The 17,509-nt window shown below is 48.2% G+C and overlaps 1 protein-coding gene across 2 annotated transcripts in view; it reads right to left on the bottom strand.

Annotated features, from left to right (window-relative positions):
* LOC8037048 (BTB/POZ domain-containing protein kctd15-like) overlaps nt 1–17,509 on the bottom strand; it is a 126,765-nt gene that overhangs the window by 52,592 nt on the left and 56,664 nt on the right. For both annotated transcript variants that reach the window (XM_029974709.4, XM_029974717.4), the window contains exon 2: nt 397–483. In XM_029974709.4, the coding sequence (XP_029830569.1) occupies nt 397–483 (87 nt within the window). The remainder of the gene's footprint in view (nt 1–396; nt 484–17,509) is intronic.

Below are 17,509 nucleotides of genomic sequence, written 5' to 3'. Positions count from 1 at the left end.
TCGCAAAACCGTCTCGAGTTTCGCCTGACGCGGGCCCACTCCAATGCTCGATCGGTCGGGGGTAATTTCCGTCACTTACACAATCTCCGATTAGACGGCAACCGATGGCTGGCCGCCGCTCGGAAACTCGGGGACGGAGATAATCAGTCACCACTAATGACTGGCCGCGAATGATTGACGCTGGGTACAAGTCGATTTTGTGCTTGTTTCGCGCCGATTCTCTCGTTTGGCAGCTCATTCCTCGCATTGGGAATTAAACAAGCAGGTTCCTTTTCTTTTTTTCTTCCTTTTTTTTTCTTTTGCTTTTCCAGAAAGCCAGAGGATTACGGTTAGCGAGCGAAGCGATTGGTCGTTGTGTCGGAACGACGTCTGATAGCGGAGCGTGGAAGAACGTACCTTGGACTCTCGTTGGCCACGCTTCTCCGTAAGCTCTTTTTGGGCAGGAAATCCGCGACGTTGTCTTTTGCGACGTCCTGGAGGGGGCTGCGCAAAGAAGAAAATTCACGTCACCTTCGACAGTCGTCAGGACGGTCGACACACTTCGTACGATGTTAGCCATTTGGCACGCCAAATGTAGCAGTCGGCTTGTGTCACCCAGTGGGACCGTACTGCCCAATCATCGATCTACCAAGGTAGGGAAGAGAGCACAATACTCATCGACGACTTAAGAAAGGCGTGGCTTAACCTGATTGGCTCTAGGGCGACAATAAGGTGTTTGAGACTGGTTATTTAATTGTCCGTGAGATAAAAGTCAACAAGGTCACTGACTACATCCCTCAAAGGGCCGGTGCAGCAGTTTTTTTCGTACATTGCGCGAATACCGCTTAGAACAAATTCCTGACGTTTGTGACCAATAAAACACGCGTTACTATTTCTTCCCAGGCACGACAGGTCGCAGAAGTAAAAAAAATAAATAAAAACGAGCAGCGTTCACCTTCTCATCTCGCAACCAGAACAAGCGGCCACGTGATCTGGAGACGATTATATGAAGCCAGTCTTGATCATAGCCATGCGCCGAGGTTGGCAAAGCACTGGACACGCGCTGGGTTCCAGACATTGTTTGGGTTCGGCTATTGTCGTCATTGCCGCGATTGGACACGAGCCACTACCCGAATGCTTGTCGAGCTTGATTAAGCCCAACTCGAGTGCTCACGCAATGCTCGGGTTCAATTCATGAGCCGCACTGTCACTGGGGGACTATGCCGACGCCGCGACCCCCACACCACATCATCAAGTTTTGTGAAGAAGAGACTGAAAGAAAACGCTCGCTATGCTTCTTGAAATTACACCGCAACAAAGAGGTTTCTTGGTCAATGGCTTTGCGTGTGTATACTTGCGTCCCACTAAAGGTCCCACTAGTGCCAATAAACTCCTGTAAAGTAAAAAAAAGAAAAGCATTCCAAATGAACATTGTTGCACCGCCCCTTTAAGCCGGGGTCGCACTGCTTATTCATCATACAAAATATGGTCTGCAAATAGATTCGAACGCCAGTCACCACGAGATCCGTGCTTCGAATGCCGAATGGGAACCACTGGGTGTATCAAGGAGTGGCCAGGCTTTTTAAATCGACCGCAAAATTCGACTTTGTGCAGCGTTGCCCACAGATGGTGCTTTTTTTTTTTTTTTGTAAAATGTGCAAAGAGCGAACTTACCCGAGGAAAAAGTAAAGAAAAAAAAAGGCTTAGCTCCTATGGAATTGCGGCGAAGCCAGTCCCATGTAGCCGTCCATAACAACACCCCTATAGCAATGGTTTGTTTGGAGCAGTGGCGTCACACGTATACGGGGTCAACGCGCTTTTACCAGCGTAAAGCGCAAAAAGAAATACGATTGCCGCAGCTCCAGCGTTATTGCTGTATTGCGGAGACCACGTGAGAAAATAGATAAGTGGCAGAAAATACATCTAATGAAACAGAAGAAAAAAAATCTAGCAGCTGAATCAGACACCTATAATGCAACCATCAAATAGATAGGCTATTGAAGGATTCAATAGCTGGAATTATAAAACCCTAGGCACCTAAAACCAGTATTAGTTACTCTAGAAAAAAAAAAAAAAAGGAATCGACTACAATTACAAATCCTCTTGGTTAAAAAGGAGTCAATTATATTACTCGATCACTTGAGAACAAGAGTAATTCGACGTTATTTGAGAAAAAAAAAAGTAACGGTTACTTTTTCCATCATACTTCAGATTTTCAAAACGACAAATTTTTCTTCCGGTTTCAAAACGGTTCATTTATACTGCCTGTTATTGGATTAGTATCCAATGAATTACAAACTACTCATCTTCTCAATCCACCAATTTCGGTAAACCATCCTTACGTCGGAGATTACGTTCGATGATTCCTCGGTAGGTAAAAATAAAGGGCGCCATTAAAAAGGTCTGGGGAAAATAGTGAAGGTTACAAGGAATTGTAGTACTTCCAAAAAATAACCAAATTACTCTTAGGATTACTTCATAATAAATGTATTCGAGTGATTACAAAATTACTCAAGAAAGTAATCGATTACAAGTAATCGTCACTGGATCGAATGTTCAAAGGTCACAATTTGTCGTTGTCAATCATAGCAACTCCTCCTTTATCGCGGTTGCTTCCGGTCTTCCACAAGGATCATCAGTCTTAGGGCCCCTACTCTTTTTAATATATATTAACGACCTTCCCACTAATGTCTCCTCATCTATCTGTTATGTTCGCCAACGACTGCGTGATTTATCGTGAAATTCGAGACCATAATCACGCTTCTAAACTCCAATCAGACGTTAACACTGTCTACCAATGGTGGAATGCACGGTCTATGAATCTTAACGCTAACATATGCGAGACAATGCGGGCGTCTCGCCAATCGCATGACTATCCTGAATACCTCCCAAGTAATGCCCAATTAGAGCCAGTATCATCATATAAATATTCAGGCGTACATATTACTTTTAGCCTGTCATGCACAACTCATATGCAGCATATTTCTTCTAGGGCTGTGACCGCAGGTTAGGCTACCTCAAACGTAATTTTTCATTAACCCCTGTGTTGCCTCTTAACATAACTATTTACTAAAAATTCGCCCAAAGTTAGAATTTGCAGCTTCTCTCTGGGATCCCGGACAAACAACTCTTACATATACATTAGAAGCAATTCAGAACAGGTCTATTCGTTTTTTCCCAAGTAGCTACCACGGTACCGCCAGCGTCACCTCCATAAAAAATACTCTCTGATTGCCACCTTTATCCCTATGGCAAAGAATGTCTCGCCTTTCCTTGTTTTATTAAGTTAATTACCATAAATCTATACTGCGCGCCACACTAATCTCTCGATCATTTTATGTTTCTTCTCGTCTTTATCATCAGCATAAAGTGGGCAAGCCAAGTTCTGTCGCGACAACGTTTTATTAATCTTTCGTTCCACGAACATCCCAGAAACGGAACCACCTTCCCGGGTCGACAGCTGCCATCACGGACGCTGAGCTTTTCAAGTGTGCCATCACCAATCATCTTATTGACGAGAGTGCCTCATATGGTTTTCTATTGCTATAACCTTCTCGTCATTGAGTGTGCCAAATTTGTATTTCATTGTTGGTTTAACCCTCTCCTGTTGTTCTCACCCCTCCGTAATGCCTTCGGGTTTTGAAGGTACAATCAATGAAATGAAATGAAATTAATTACTTGTAATGAGTACCTTACAAGTCTGCGAGTCGAAAACACAGGCAGGTTATTTGTACCACAAATTTCGGACTTGTGGTGCAAGTCCGAAACTGGGACCTGACGATTCTCTGAACGCTTGCCAGGCAATATTTCCGCAGCTCGATTCGAAGGCATCGATTTCCATTGCGACGGTCACACATCCCAGACGGCCCATCGAACATGTCAATGCTGGCGAGAAGCTTCCGTCGTGAGCTTGTACCTGGCTTCTTTGCGCTACCTCCTCGGTGTCATCACATGCCCACTTGTGCACACCAGGCCTTGACCCCGTCAGAGAAGGCGCGCGCTGTAACGAGGTGCCGCGCTTTGCTGAACACGTCAAGACGTTGAAGCCCCTCCGAGCCTTCACGCGACGAGCTCATGTTTCGGGCCACGGTGTGGCTTCGGGTCATGACGCAAGTCGCACGCCTTTCACTCGCCGCCTCGGGGACCCTTGTGCGCGCGATCGGCGAAGACCTTCGAGCTACATCACGTTCGGCGAACGAGACAAGAAACAAGTAAGAAAGAAACCCGCCGACACGCGGAAGGCGTTTCTCGCTGGACGGATATAAATGAGAATTCCGCATTTCGTTGCCCGTTGACTCACGGCTAAATCAATGCGAGGAAACGTAAACAAGCTTTCTGCTTTATTCTTCGTCAAATATCTGTAAACTGTTACGAACAAAAGAAAAAAGAAGTCCTTTCTTTGTCGCCATGTTTGGCGTTGCTGTAGCGCTTACGCGTGTCCTTCCTCATCGGCTCAAGTGGGGTCGCACACCTTCACAACTGCCACCCTGTGGGGTGGCACCCCTTTTCAGCCTGCGCACGAAACCCCGTCTACGCACTGAACGCCAAAATCAAATCAAATCAAAGCTTTATTTTCCAGAAAACTGGAAGGATCACCAGACATTGTTAAAAAACTATAAAGGCACACCATGTTTCGTGTTATGTGTAAAGTATAACCCGCGGTTTATGTCGACACACACAGGAAAAAAAAAAAAAGGCTACAGATGTAGCTCGGCGCAGCTTCGTTGTACACATTATACACACGAATGAAGGCCGGATATCAACCGTACCGTAGTATAAGGCGAGTTCCTAGATTTCTAGTACGAGAAGACGCTAAGCGTTGGAGAGCTCTCACACACCATGGCGGGGCGGTTCGACGTCACAAGAATCTTCGCTGAGACACGGAGAAGGGGAGTCTAACCACGGCCGTTTGATTCGCTTCGTCGCTCTCCCGCGACGGCGCAAATCGAGGGGCCGTGGTCGAATCTTGCGAAGTCTATACGCTGTGGCCCCTACACGCTATGTCTGCCGAAGGTCGTACTAGCTGACCCGAGCATTGTGGTTCAAGGCTCCGATCAGCCTCGAGCGTTTAAGACGCTACTGAAATTCAAATCTCTCGCATGTTTATTTTGCAAAAGAAAAAACAAATAGTATAGGCGTTAATTTCAGGCGAGGTAGTGTTGCCTGATCCTTTTCTTTTCTTCCTTTTTCAATGCTTGTAGGTTCGCACAGAATGTTTTTTCTTTCTGGCAATGTGCCGCGGCTCTGGGTTCGGCATCGTTGACCCCCCGCTACGTAGTCGCGGCCAAACCCTCATTCGGAGGCGAGTGGTCAGGCGCATGGCGGAGCATACAAACGGCCGTCGAGTCTGGGGGACAGGCGGAATGAGGAATTCTTGGACACTGGCATCGGCCGGCCCAGGCGCCACGAAGAGGAGAAAATGGATGGAGGACCCTGTCAGCACCCGTGTCTTCTTATCGATGCTAATTAGGCTATCCATCTGGCCACAAGCGGCTCGAGCGAAACGACGTTCCAGTACGATCCGGACCGGGGGAGGCAAGTTTCATTGATGGCATCTGGTGACGTAAAATTTCGCGTGCGACACTTTATTTCTAAATATCGTTTATTCCTCGCGAAATCCGAGGTGGTGCCTAGGAGCTCTTTGCTCGTTCTACTTCGCAAGACCTTTCGAGGGCACAGTTTTGCGTTATAAACACCTTAGCGTTTTAGGGGTTGTCACGGCACCAAGAGGCAGTCCCAGCAAACGTTACGATGAGTAGGAAGGCGAAAGGGAGCAGTTGAACCCTTATGGAAACCCAACGTTCAAATAACTCAGAAAAAGGAAAAAAAAAAAAAAAACTCAAATAAGCGGCTTCAATTGCAGCGATGGAGCCAATATTCCGACCCTTCTGTTGCCTCAGTTTCAGGGTAATGATCCTTGAGATGCACCCGATCGGCAATGTTGGGAACCGAGCGGCGAGTCGGCGGACGCGGGTTAAGTGGGCCATGCATTGCTGGGCATTCCAGGCGGTCTGCCGTTGCGTAGCTGACATCATCGGTGGGAGCGGCCGGTTTTCTGCGTGGCTTGGCAAGGACACTCGCGGCTTGTGCCGCATGGATGGAACTTAAGCTTCCAGATTAATCCCAAGGTCTGACGGAATACCTGCAGTGTTTACTTACGGCGTGCGTAATTATACATGATATGATTGGATGATACAAAATGAAAACGTCTTAGCACAACGACGATGTATCAATGTTTTGGCAGTCTTCTTACGCGGCATTTGGGAGAAGTGTGCGCTTTTATTTCTTCTTTGAACGTAATTATGTTTGGTCAAGACGATCCCTTCGAATGATGTTGCGTCATGCGTGACGCCCCTTTTTTAGTTCTTTGTGTCGGAGCGAATCATACGTTGAACAGGCATCATCTTAGTCAATTGCTGGAAATAGAATATGACTGGTTTTTTTTGTTTGTTTGTTTTTTTTTTTTTTTTTTTTTTGCTTTTTCAGATTTCCTGCAATAGAGAGTCAGATCTGTGGTAGCTCGAATTACCAACAGCGATCTGAAGAAACAAATGCCCATACTTTTTTTTTTCTTTAGTTTTTTGTTGATTTGCTTTGCCGAAAGACGTTATATGAGCTTGTTGTTATGCTGAGACTGTAATGGACATGATGTCACCAATCCACAGGAGGAATCCACGCTTGTGTTATACGGTATTATCAGGAAGTATTCCCGACCGGCTTGGGTTCCCCCGCAGGACACCAGCACTTGGTTCACCGCGAGCCCGGTCGTAAGTGAATCTAGAGTCTAGACTAACGATCAACGCTCGTGAAAAGAAGGCACAAACGGAGCAAAGCGCGCCCCAATCAAACATGACAACGCGTGAGCAAGCTCTCTCGGGAAATGGTGTCGCCTTCGACCGGACTCCGCACGTCGCAAGTCTGGGTTGAGCGCACAAAACTAAACTATACTCTAGCGATAGGCGCCCCGTGAAGTTTCGCGGTATCAAGTGACGCCCTTCAGAAACCTGTTTTAAACTTGTCGTGGACGTCGTCAGTACGTGGACGGTGGCGATTAATGCTGCTGTCACGTTTAAAAAAACAACAAACCTTTTGACACACCGCAAAAAAAAAAAAAAAGTGACGATGTTAGTTATGTAAAGTTAAAGACGTAGAGAAGACGATGATATCTCTACCACTCTTATTCTAATAGCCAGTGTCTAAGATAATTGTTTCGCGTCAGCACCATATGAATGGTCACTAGCCAAAAGGTTTTGAGTTTTTCCGATTGCATAGTCGTGGTTACCGTCTGTGTTTTGTTTTGCTATTATCGCTGTTATTTTTGCCTGGTTTCTTATATCAGCAATGCAAGCGGGTAAATGGGCTTGGTAAGGAAAAGCTTATCTGCATTCTACGAGCTTATCCGAGACCGGCAACCGACACAGTTAAGTCGGCTAATCGGTCGGGTCGATTAGCATTTAAAGATTTCCGTATATATATATATATATATATATATATATATATATATATATATATATATATATAAAGTGTTTGCAAGGGCCAGAATCGTTCGCCCGAAGGCCCTTGCTATATATTAAAGAGCCTGACTAACACCCACTAGAATAACCAAAGCGTGCCAACAGCCTGCCTCCGTCATCGCACCAAAATGGCGTCAACTCAGCAATAGACCTTTCGCTAAATTACCCAAGCATCAAAGCGAATGCTGGGAACGTAGGTACACGCGCTGCACGTGCTCGCCTTCCCTATAGAAAAGATTCGAAGTAAACAACCAAAATAAAGCGTCTGTGGAACGCACGCGCGAAGTACCATGTGTTTTAGATCTTTGCTTTCGAAGAGTTAGAGCTGAAGACGCCAGCATGCGCAGCTCATGTACCTTCGTTCGCGGCATTCGTTTTGATGCTTGGGTAACTCGTCAAATGGTATATTGGGACCAACGAGGGTAGAGGGTGATAGAGCGATAAACTGGCAGCTGAAAGTGACCCCCAATTGGCCGCCGCCATGTCGCACATTTCTGATCACTGGACACGTGACGTTATAGTTTACGTCTAGATTTTAACAAAGTATCGCGTAATAATAATCGCTTCTTTATTTTTAATAACAGTACCGACGAGATCAGTTACGTTTTGTTTGTTTTAAGTCCAAAATGTGCTTTTACGACAAAAACTCGGGCAGCTTCGCAATGCCTCAGGTAGATGTCGTCAGCCGCGGTGATGGATTTTAGGTTTTTATCGTAGCTAGACACTGATCTCTGCGGCTAACAGTATTGAAGAAAAAACAAAGTTTATCATGTTTTTTTACAGCGATCGCATTACAAATCTCGGCTCAGGTTTGCGTAAAAGCCTGAGGATTTGGTTCGGTCAAAATCGGAGCCACTTGGTCCCGCGCCGACAGTGCATCTCGGCAGCCAGGGGGCTTCATTAACAAGCCGGCAAGGGCGTCGGAAAGGGACCGCGCCAAGCGGAGGGCGGCTTCAGGTCGCAACCTCCGAAACGCCCCGACGCTCCGACGGGACGACCAAAAGCTCTCGGCTCTCCTGCTAACAGGTCCGCAGCTCTCATCTTTACCATTCAGGTAAAGAGCCATCAAAACATTCGCCAGGACTTCTCGATTCTTTCGACTGCGCGGTGGCGACGACCCCGTAGGGACCGCTTGCGTCTCTGAGTGGCTCACGTCGCGCGATAACGGAATGGATTGCGGAAGGTAAGGAAAGGACAGCGCGTAACGCTGAGTCACGCACTGCACCTGCACGTAACCTTGGAGAATGGTCACCAAATGGGTTTGCTTGAACGCGGAAGGTTGCCTCTGCACCAGGTCATCCGGTCTCGATCATGATAGGCATGCGCCATATTTACATACGTTATAGTTATATAGGTGCACGTAGGAGCTAGGTATATACTATATATATATATATGAATGCCTTCTGAAAACGCATGAACTTAATTCGGATGAACGGAGCTGGTGTTAGTTTTGTTGGAAAACTAAACACAGAAGAGTATATAAACAATCTAAGGCGGTCGCATGCCGCTATCACGGCCGTGGGCACGGGACAAGGTTAAACTCTACCCAAAGGACCTCGGGTGCGCGAAGGTGGAAAAGAGCACAGACGTGAACAGTCCTCACGAAGATATCGCATTTCGTCGAATGTGGCCCGCGCCTGTCTACGAGGGAGACCCGCGAGTACAATTTCTGGTGGTGCGCACGGGAGCCAACATTCGATTCTTACGGAAGCGACATCAGCGAATGAGCAAGCGCAGTAATATTTGGACCCAGAACAGCGAGCTACGAAGGAAGTCAAGCGCGCAAGCGTCCTGCTCATTAACGCGACCGTATAGCTCCTCCACTTAACAACTGCTCGAACTTCGGGTTCCCGCGAACCAAATGTGCAAGATAAGCCAGTGGTTGCCGTAGATTGCACTGTCAACCCCTTCATAAGTCCCGATTTAACACGTCACTATTTTCGAATGATTTAGTGGCAACTACATCATTCCCGGTCGTCGTCACAATTTTCCCCAAAAATGTTACATAATGGCTACGGGTCGGGGTGCCATTATTTCTCACTCCAACTTTTCGAACACCCGCCGCGTCTTCCTCGGCATAACCTGTTGACCCGAGCTCTTCTTTTGGAAAAAGTCTGGCGGCCTGCGGAGGTGTAAGCGCACTTTATTTTCGCCCGCGAAGACGACACGAAACGAGTTGGCTCAGCGGGGGAGGCTCAACTCTTCCTGAATGGGCCCGGCGACCGCGCTGGCCACTCAGCGGGGGATAGCCGGGGAACCACCCACGCCCAGCCGGTCGCGCTCGGCTTTACCCTTCCGAGCGCTCCATCGGAGCTCCGAGTCGATCACTCAGCACCTTTCCAGAAAGCCACGCGACAAAGAAAGCAAACAAGCAGGGCCGAGCGAGACGCACGAAGAAAAGCGAGGCGGAAATTCGTGCGTTGACTGCTCGCTCGGTGACGAGAAATGGCGAAAAAGTATACTCCTCGCCTCTGGGCCGGATCAGCAGCCGAGTGTTCGGTGATGGATCGCTCGGTGGCACTCCGGGCGTGATCCGCCCTCGAAGCTCGAAATTTACGGCGCGGATCACAACGGTCCGAGAATGGCGCCATGTAGAGGCGAACGTTCCGGCATGCGCAGCACGGACGCTCTTTCTCTTGCAGGGGCTCAGTCCGGGTGAGCCGACATCCGACAACGGTACACCTGTTGGGCGTGCCTTTTTGTCACCGAAGGAATATGGTTGACTCTGATATGCATGCTTCCCCGGCTCGAATAACCGCAAGCGTCTCTGCTTTTTTTTTTTTTTTTTTCCTGTCCTGGCTGGAACTTGTGGCGACAACCTTAATGGTAGAAAAGTCGACGCATGGCAGTTTTGTCATGAAAGTTTTTTTTTTTTCATTTGCCAAATGAAAGCAAAGCGTAGCAAGATCAGAAAACAAAACACGAAGACCACAAACTAAGAGCTAGTACGTAGTGTTAGGGTAGGGAATCTCGGGGGCCCCCAAGCTATATGAACGACAACCCAAAGCTTTGGGGCTCCCTATTCCGAAACTCTCCAGTGAGTAAGAAGGACAACGTTAGCATTTTTGTTTTCTCTTCGTCGCGCCAATTAGACTGCATGAGTCCCGAAGGTTCGAGCTGGCAAAACTTACCGATCAAACCAAGAGAACAAACCTCTTGGTTCATCTTTGGTTTCATCTTTCTCGTGGTGCACAATTTCCTTCAGTCGAAGGTGTAGAGTAAATATAATAATATAGAGCAGGGGACTCAAAACCCCGGCCCACGGACCAAATTCGGCCCGCGGAGGTCTTCCGACCGGCCCGTGGCTGGCTGCAGTCCTCTTAATGGAGCCTGGCCCACGGCCCGCTTCCAGCACGCCCGCTGCTACTGGCGAAAACATAAGCGCGTGTAAAACGGCGCCGCGGCGCGCACCAACCGCGTAAACGAAGTTACCAGAAAAAAATTAAAAAAAAAAAAAACGAGGGAAAACTGCTTACAGTAAGGCGTGTCTTCTGGTCATATTAGTAATTGGACATTGTCATTAGCAGAATCCACACTCTAGTCCTCTGTTCCATATCTGGGTAACTAAGTACGTTAAAATTAATTTACGTCCCTATCTATATTGTGCTTGGTGTACTGCGTCGTAGCTATTAAATATTGTCAGCATAACTTATATCGTTCTCACTAGTCTTCTGCCTGTGTGAACGTGCCAAAGTTCCCATGCGCTCTGGTTTATGCTGCTATGTTTTCTGGGCTCCAATTATTGTCTGATGTCATAAGCAGCTAAATTATTAAATTTCATAACAAAGTGAATGCATTCATTCACCTCAGAATCGTTTTGTTCCATGTTTACTCTAACTTTAAATATTGTATGTTTAAAATCTTAGATATCTAGGATTATTTATTTAGATTTCCCTCATTTACATCTGCCCATTTATATTTCCGGCCCTCGAGACAGAGCCTCCATTCGGCCCCTTAGCCAAAAAGTTTGGAGACCCCTGATCTAGAGGAAAAGGTCCTATCCATTTCGGTATGCTTCTGAACGGCGGGGCATAGACGCCGACATCGGTCGTCCCGAGGAGACCATATTGCGGGCGAGCTTCAATATATTGAAAGAAGAGTTTGGGCACAGGGGAGGGGCTGGTGAATAGTATGCAACATAATAAAACCGGAGACAGGGAACAAGAAGGACACACATTCCCTGTCTCCGGTTTTATGTTACGACATACGCAAGGAAGCTGGAAGACGTCACTCGTAAGATCTGTATCTAGTGTTTTTTTTTTTCTAGTTTTATGTTTTACATAAACACCTGCGTTGCACTTTATATAAAAATGAATAAAGTTCATTGGCATTGGAACAACTTCGACCTCGTCGCGGCTAAACTAACACACCTAACCATCGTTTGTTTTCTTTCTCAGGTGTTCTGTCACTCTTTTTCTCGTTCTTTCTCTCGGGACTAGGGATGTGAGCGCTTACAATTTGCCGCGCTCTGCTCCCGTCTATACCCCCCCTGGACGAAGGCTGAAGACTGGATGTCGCGCCACGCGATCCGGACGTACAAGCGAAAGACACACCACACCCGAGCCGCAGCAGAAAACGCGGTCCGGGCTCCTCCAGTCTGGCCCGTGAATCCCCAATCGTATACACGGCGATCACGAAAGCAAGGCCCCCAGAAGAGCTCTGTGCGGCATATTTCTTCGGGCAAACACCCGAGGTCCACGTTTCGTCCTCCAGGGCAGTTAGAATGTTCAAGCTGGCTGACTGCGTTTTACAACATTTGGACAAGTGCCGCCGCAATACAGGCTTGTGGTCATCGGTAGATTGCTTATAGCTGCCAGCTTCCTCTCATTCGCGAGGACAAACAGCCATCACTCGGCTCCGTATATCGACGTCCTCGACGTTACTAGGTAACAATTATTCTGATGGTGGGATAACTACAGGCACCTATGTACTCTTTTTTCTTGTTTCTTTTTCTTTTTTTACTGGAATATAGCGTGTAAAGGTGGGTGCCCGAGTTAAACGCTTTTCCGTAGCTCGCTTTACACAGCCCAGAACGAATCCAAGACCAATACAGGGCTGGGAGGCTTTGGTTACACCCCATTTCGCAACGTGCCCAGTCCCCAAAGCATCGCGTGCGCCAGCAGCATATGTGCACACATACGCATGTAGGTGGCGCCCGACTATTAACCGCTATCAGCCACCGATTTGAAATCTCGCGTGACGGCAACATTTGCATGCTCTGGCCGCACGGGATCAACCAGTTTGCTTTGGCCGAACAACGTTCAGAGTGCAGTTTGAGTAAACTGGTTTGTGTGGCGATGCCGTTTGCTCGCGATCATGTGTACATAGCGAGTCACTGCTAGCGCAAACAAGCGATCGCTTTTTTTTCTGTTTCTTTTTATTTTTTATTTTTAGATTCGAAAGGCAATCAGTAAGACATAGAGCTTTGGGAAGCGCCCATTTCGGGATAACCCTAAGTGGTAAGCTTTGGTGGTCGCCCATACCCTTTCGAAGTAACGTGCGAAAAAACGCCGATATCGCGTTCGCACTAACGTACTATGTCAAGCCAGATTAGGAGCGAAGAAAGTTAGACGCGAGGCTGGGGCGTACTGCGTTTTTATACGGAGGGACTGAAGTGGAAACACCCAGGGACGAAGACAGACACGTAGCCATAATGGTATGTAATTTTGTTTAATGCATGCACTCTTCACCCTTTCCTATTTTTTTTTCTTCCTATCTTCTTTCTTTACGTTTGAGATGTCACTTGGCGCTTCCAGGATCTTACATTAAAAATTAAGCACCCGCACGTGTCCATTTGTCCCCCAGAGTTTCCTCGTTCTTGGCCTGCCCCTGCTTGTAAAGTTTTTTTTCTTTTCTAATACAGCGACATTGACGTTTAGCGGACATTGTGCACAAGTCGCAACGTATCCCTACGCTTTCTCTAGGTACAGAACTACCTTTGACGAGTCAGCCTATAGTTACTGACAAGCGCAGGGCATGTCGACTTCCTCGGGCATCATACTATGTCGCTTCGCAGTCAAGGGGATCGCGGAATTAGCCGGTATAAGGGCGCCGACGAAGAAGTCACGAGGCAAGAATCTAGAACATAATAAACCTTACGATTCTCCAGATGTCGTCGACTGCTGCATCGTCGACACAATGCATGGTCATGCATTGCTAAGATGCCCTCCCAATGTCGCTCAATAGAAGTCAAGTGCACGCGTGAAACGGCCCAAACGACGTTAAGTCCCCATCCGAGATGGGTCGGAAGCTTAACTTCTTCAAAGTCTCAACAACTAAGCAGTCTTGGGCAGTATCGCAATCAGGCACGTAGCCAGGGGGGGAGGGGGGGGGGGGGGGGGGGCATGGGGCCCGGGCCCCCCCGAAATCTTCCATTTTGCTGGGACCTTCTCTCCCCCTTCCCCTCATACAGCATTTTGTCATAGGCAGCCCCCCCCCCCCTTACCCCCCCCCCCCCCCCCCACCCCGAAACAAAATTCTGGCTACGTGCCTGATCGCAATACTGTGACTCGCTACTTTTCTTTTTTAAGTAACTGTTATGATAACATAAATACTTTTTGAAAAGTAACTAAAAAGTATCTGCACACATACAGATACTTTTCGCGAAAAAAATGGCAACATTTTGTGAATACTATAGGTTCGACCCGCTGTAGTGTTCACGAATTATTACCAAAATAGGGCCTCGCGGAGTTTGGGCCCCACATTAGACGCGACAAAATGAAACTAGAACTCAATGCTTTTTTTCGTCGGAGCACAGTGCCGGCGCAGAGGGCGGGCATTTTTCTACTTCTGTTTTTCCTTTTTCATCGCGCGGAAAAGCGCATTTAGCATTTGCTTTATTTCAATCTTTTCGTGCGTGGCTTTTTGTTATACTCCGACGTTGATCGAAGCGAACGCAGCGTAGTGCAGAACACGCGAGTTTCATTGTTCGGCTAGCAGAAACTCCGATATCTGCGACCAATCGGTATCTGTGTGCGCTGCACTATGCCGCTTTTGCTACGCTCGACGTCGGACTATAACGGAGACTTAACGGCGATTCACACACTTGCGTGAGTCCGACCGAGGGAGTGCGGCTGCAACGGCTTGCGTCGACGGGTCGCTATGGCAACAGCGGCGTCCCCTGTTGCCATAGCGACCCAGCCGTTGCCATAGCGACCCGCATGTCGCAAGCAGTTGCAGTTGCATTCGGTCGGATTCGACGCAAGTGTGTGAATCGCCCTTTAACGGTGGACTGTTTAATGCCGCGATGGCTTTCTTTGCGAAAGCGAGTCGCCGCCGCTAGACACTGTCTGACCTGGACCACAGACTGGTCGACTTGCACTTCCCAGGGGCCGTGAGCCCGTGATCCACGGTCGAGCATTTTGTTCCATGTTGCACAGAAGGAATGAAAAACAAAAGCGGAACACACTCCGAGACGACCTTGTGTTGCTTTTGTTCACTCCTTTCTTTACCTTGTTTGATACTCACGGTCATTTCCACTTTATTCAGTTCCAAATTGTTGAGCCTTTTGCTGCCCTCCCTACTATTGCAATGGACCCGTCTGTTCATCGGTATCTCCCTCTCCTGTCAGCTGAGAAAGGGGAATGATAGTGCCAGAAAGAGAACGGTATTAAATATAAATCCTAGTCAGTGTGTGTTGTGATCAATGTATTCATAGCAAACTTTTAGAAAAAAAAACGAAAAAAACCTAAGTTACAATGACGAAGTAACTGTAGCTGTAACGCGTTACTTTCGTTTTTAAGTAACTGTAGCTATAACGGAAATAAAATTTTAACAATATACCTGTAACTGCAACAAATTACTTGTTAAAAGTAACTCACCTAAGACTGCAACCATCCCAATGTCGCTGAGCCGAAGCTCAGTTTTAAAAGCGGAAGATACGAAGAACCGATCGCCTTCAATAAAATGCAAAATATACGTGCTTTTTTTTCTTCTTTTGTTCACCCCGAAATGGGATGGGGTTAGAAGGTTGGCTCCCCCTGATAGCTTTGCTTCCTCGTGAAACGACACTCGGGCGCTTCCTTTCTTCGGCGCTGTTCTTTTTATCGCAACGCGCGGCCCGCTTCTGTCCGTGCTCTTTGGACGGAGCTGCCGATCTGCCGTGATCGCTTCCTCGAACCCGGCGGCGCCGCAATGTCTGCGAGGTGAGGGAAGCAGGCAGACGGTGGCACATTGTTTCACGGCGCCCGTCGCCCCGGGTGGTTCCCAGGAGGTCGCGCACTCGGCGGCGCCGCCGCCGCCGCCGGATGCGCGCCCTCCTCCCATCCGAGAGACAACCTGGCCGACTCCCAGATTACGACTCGATAAAAAAAAAGAGCGAGCTCTTGCCATCTCGAAAAAAAAAAACAAAAAAACTGCGTGCCACCGACGTAATACGATGCGCAGAAATAAGCAACATATAGGAGCGCCGGTATGCAAACTATGCAAGCGTAATGAACGGATCAACCAGCCGCACCACGGAGACCTCGCTGGTGTATGCAGACGGAGATGAAGGCACATCGAGAGGCTCTCACGTTCGCTCCGGCCGATGTATCCCGGAACGGGTGAACTTGCGTAAGCCCGTTCGTTGGCGCATTTATTTCGGCCGCAGAGCCGAGGCGGCCGCCAGATAAGCGAGCGCGCGGCTTAACTCCTTTAGCAGCTTTGGCGGGGAGGGATCAAGTTGGCGCCCGCAGAAAGGTTAATGAAGCTTTCAGCGCCCCGTAGCGCGTGCAATTACGGCGCGAAACACAAAGCCCCGCTGTAGATCAACTTCTCGGGCGGCCGCCTGGCGCGTAGAGCGTGTGACAGGCGGCGGCGGTCTCAATCAAGGCGCTGATTTGCACGGTTCTCTTCGCCCCTGGGCGCTCATTATCGGCGCCCCAAGTAGGACGCCGGCACAAAGGTGCACCGCTCGGCGGATGGGTGTCAGGAGGCATTTCGGCTCTGCCGAAAACGAACCGTGCTGCGGGCAGCAAAACTATGGCGGAAAGCGGCGGTAATTAAAAGTCGGCCGCGCTGTTGGCGCGACTGCAGGCGGGCCCGCTATGGAAGCCGCGCCTTCGTGCAAGCGTGTCCGTGGAAGCCGCCGCTTGTGTAGAGGAGGCGACCTTTGGTAGGATGCAGCGCCAGTTCCTCGCGCTTCCCAAAAACACCTATCCCGCGTACGACCTCCCCGGTCGCCTCCTTCTCCTAACTTCCCCGGCACTGGTTTCACTGGCGGCGCGACTAAGGCGCGACGTCGCCAAGTGCTACTTTGTTTTCCTGTTTCCGCTCCTCTTGTGCCTTTCAAGAATAAATTTGCACCCTTCGCACGCCAGATGGGGAACAGTCGCTGGCCGACTGCGTGGTGCGATGCCGTGCACAGTTTGCTCGGGGTTTCGATTGCTGCATCGAGCTAGATATATATTATACTATATCATATTTCTCTCAACACGTTTTTTTTTATATATAAATAAAAAATAAAATTTTAGCTTTAATGCGAGCGGAATCGAGCTGAGCAAGAATATGGCTTTATAATTAAAATGAAGAATTGCCAAATTAGGCGTTGCAACACCGCAGCGTTTTGATATCTGAATTTTCAAATCGCTTTCCCCAAACAGCGTGGACATTACTAATAACTGTCCTGCTTTGACTAATTAAAAAAAAAACAGGACAAGTGTTACATATTAACGCTCCAGTAATAATTGTTTACACGCATGTTCGATATCTGTCATTCTCTTTTTCCAACAACTATTTTAGCATCCCAATTTATTTTTACTTTATATATATTGCCGCGCGCAAGGTCACGGACTTGTAGAAGGTTCTCGTTTATTCTTGCTGCGGACATAACTACTATCGTTTATCCCTGCTTTTGTTGTTCCAGAAAGTGCGTGTTCATTCTCGCCCCGAGCGCGCTACGCTCGAACCTTCTCCGCCGAATCTTCGAGATAGTGACTCACCTTAGATAAGAGGCCGCCCGCGACCTTGTCGAGTCAGTTTTTTCGCCCCAGCGTTCGACTCTGCTGCTACGCCGACCTCGACGCCCGCGACGCTCT

This window comes from Ixodes scapularis, unplaced genomic scaffold (assembly GCF_016920785.2).
Source record: "Ixodes scapularis isolate PalLabHiFi unplaced genomic scaffold, ASM1692078v2 PGA_scaffold9__187_contigs__length_104089568, whole genome shotgun sequence".
NCBI lineage: Eukaryota > Metazoa > Arthropoda > Arachnida > Ixodida > Ixodidae > Ixodes > Ixodes scapularis.
Note: the sequence above shows the minus strand (reverse complement) of the source record. Positions and strands in the feature narration are given on the sequence as shown.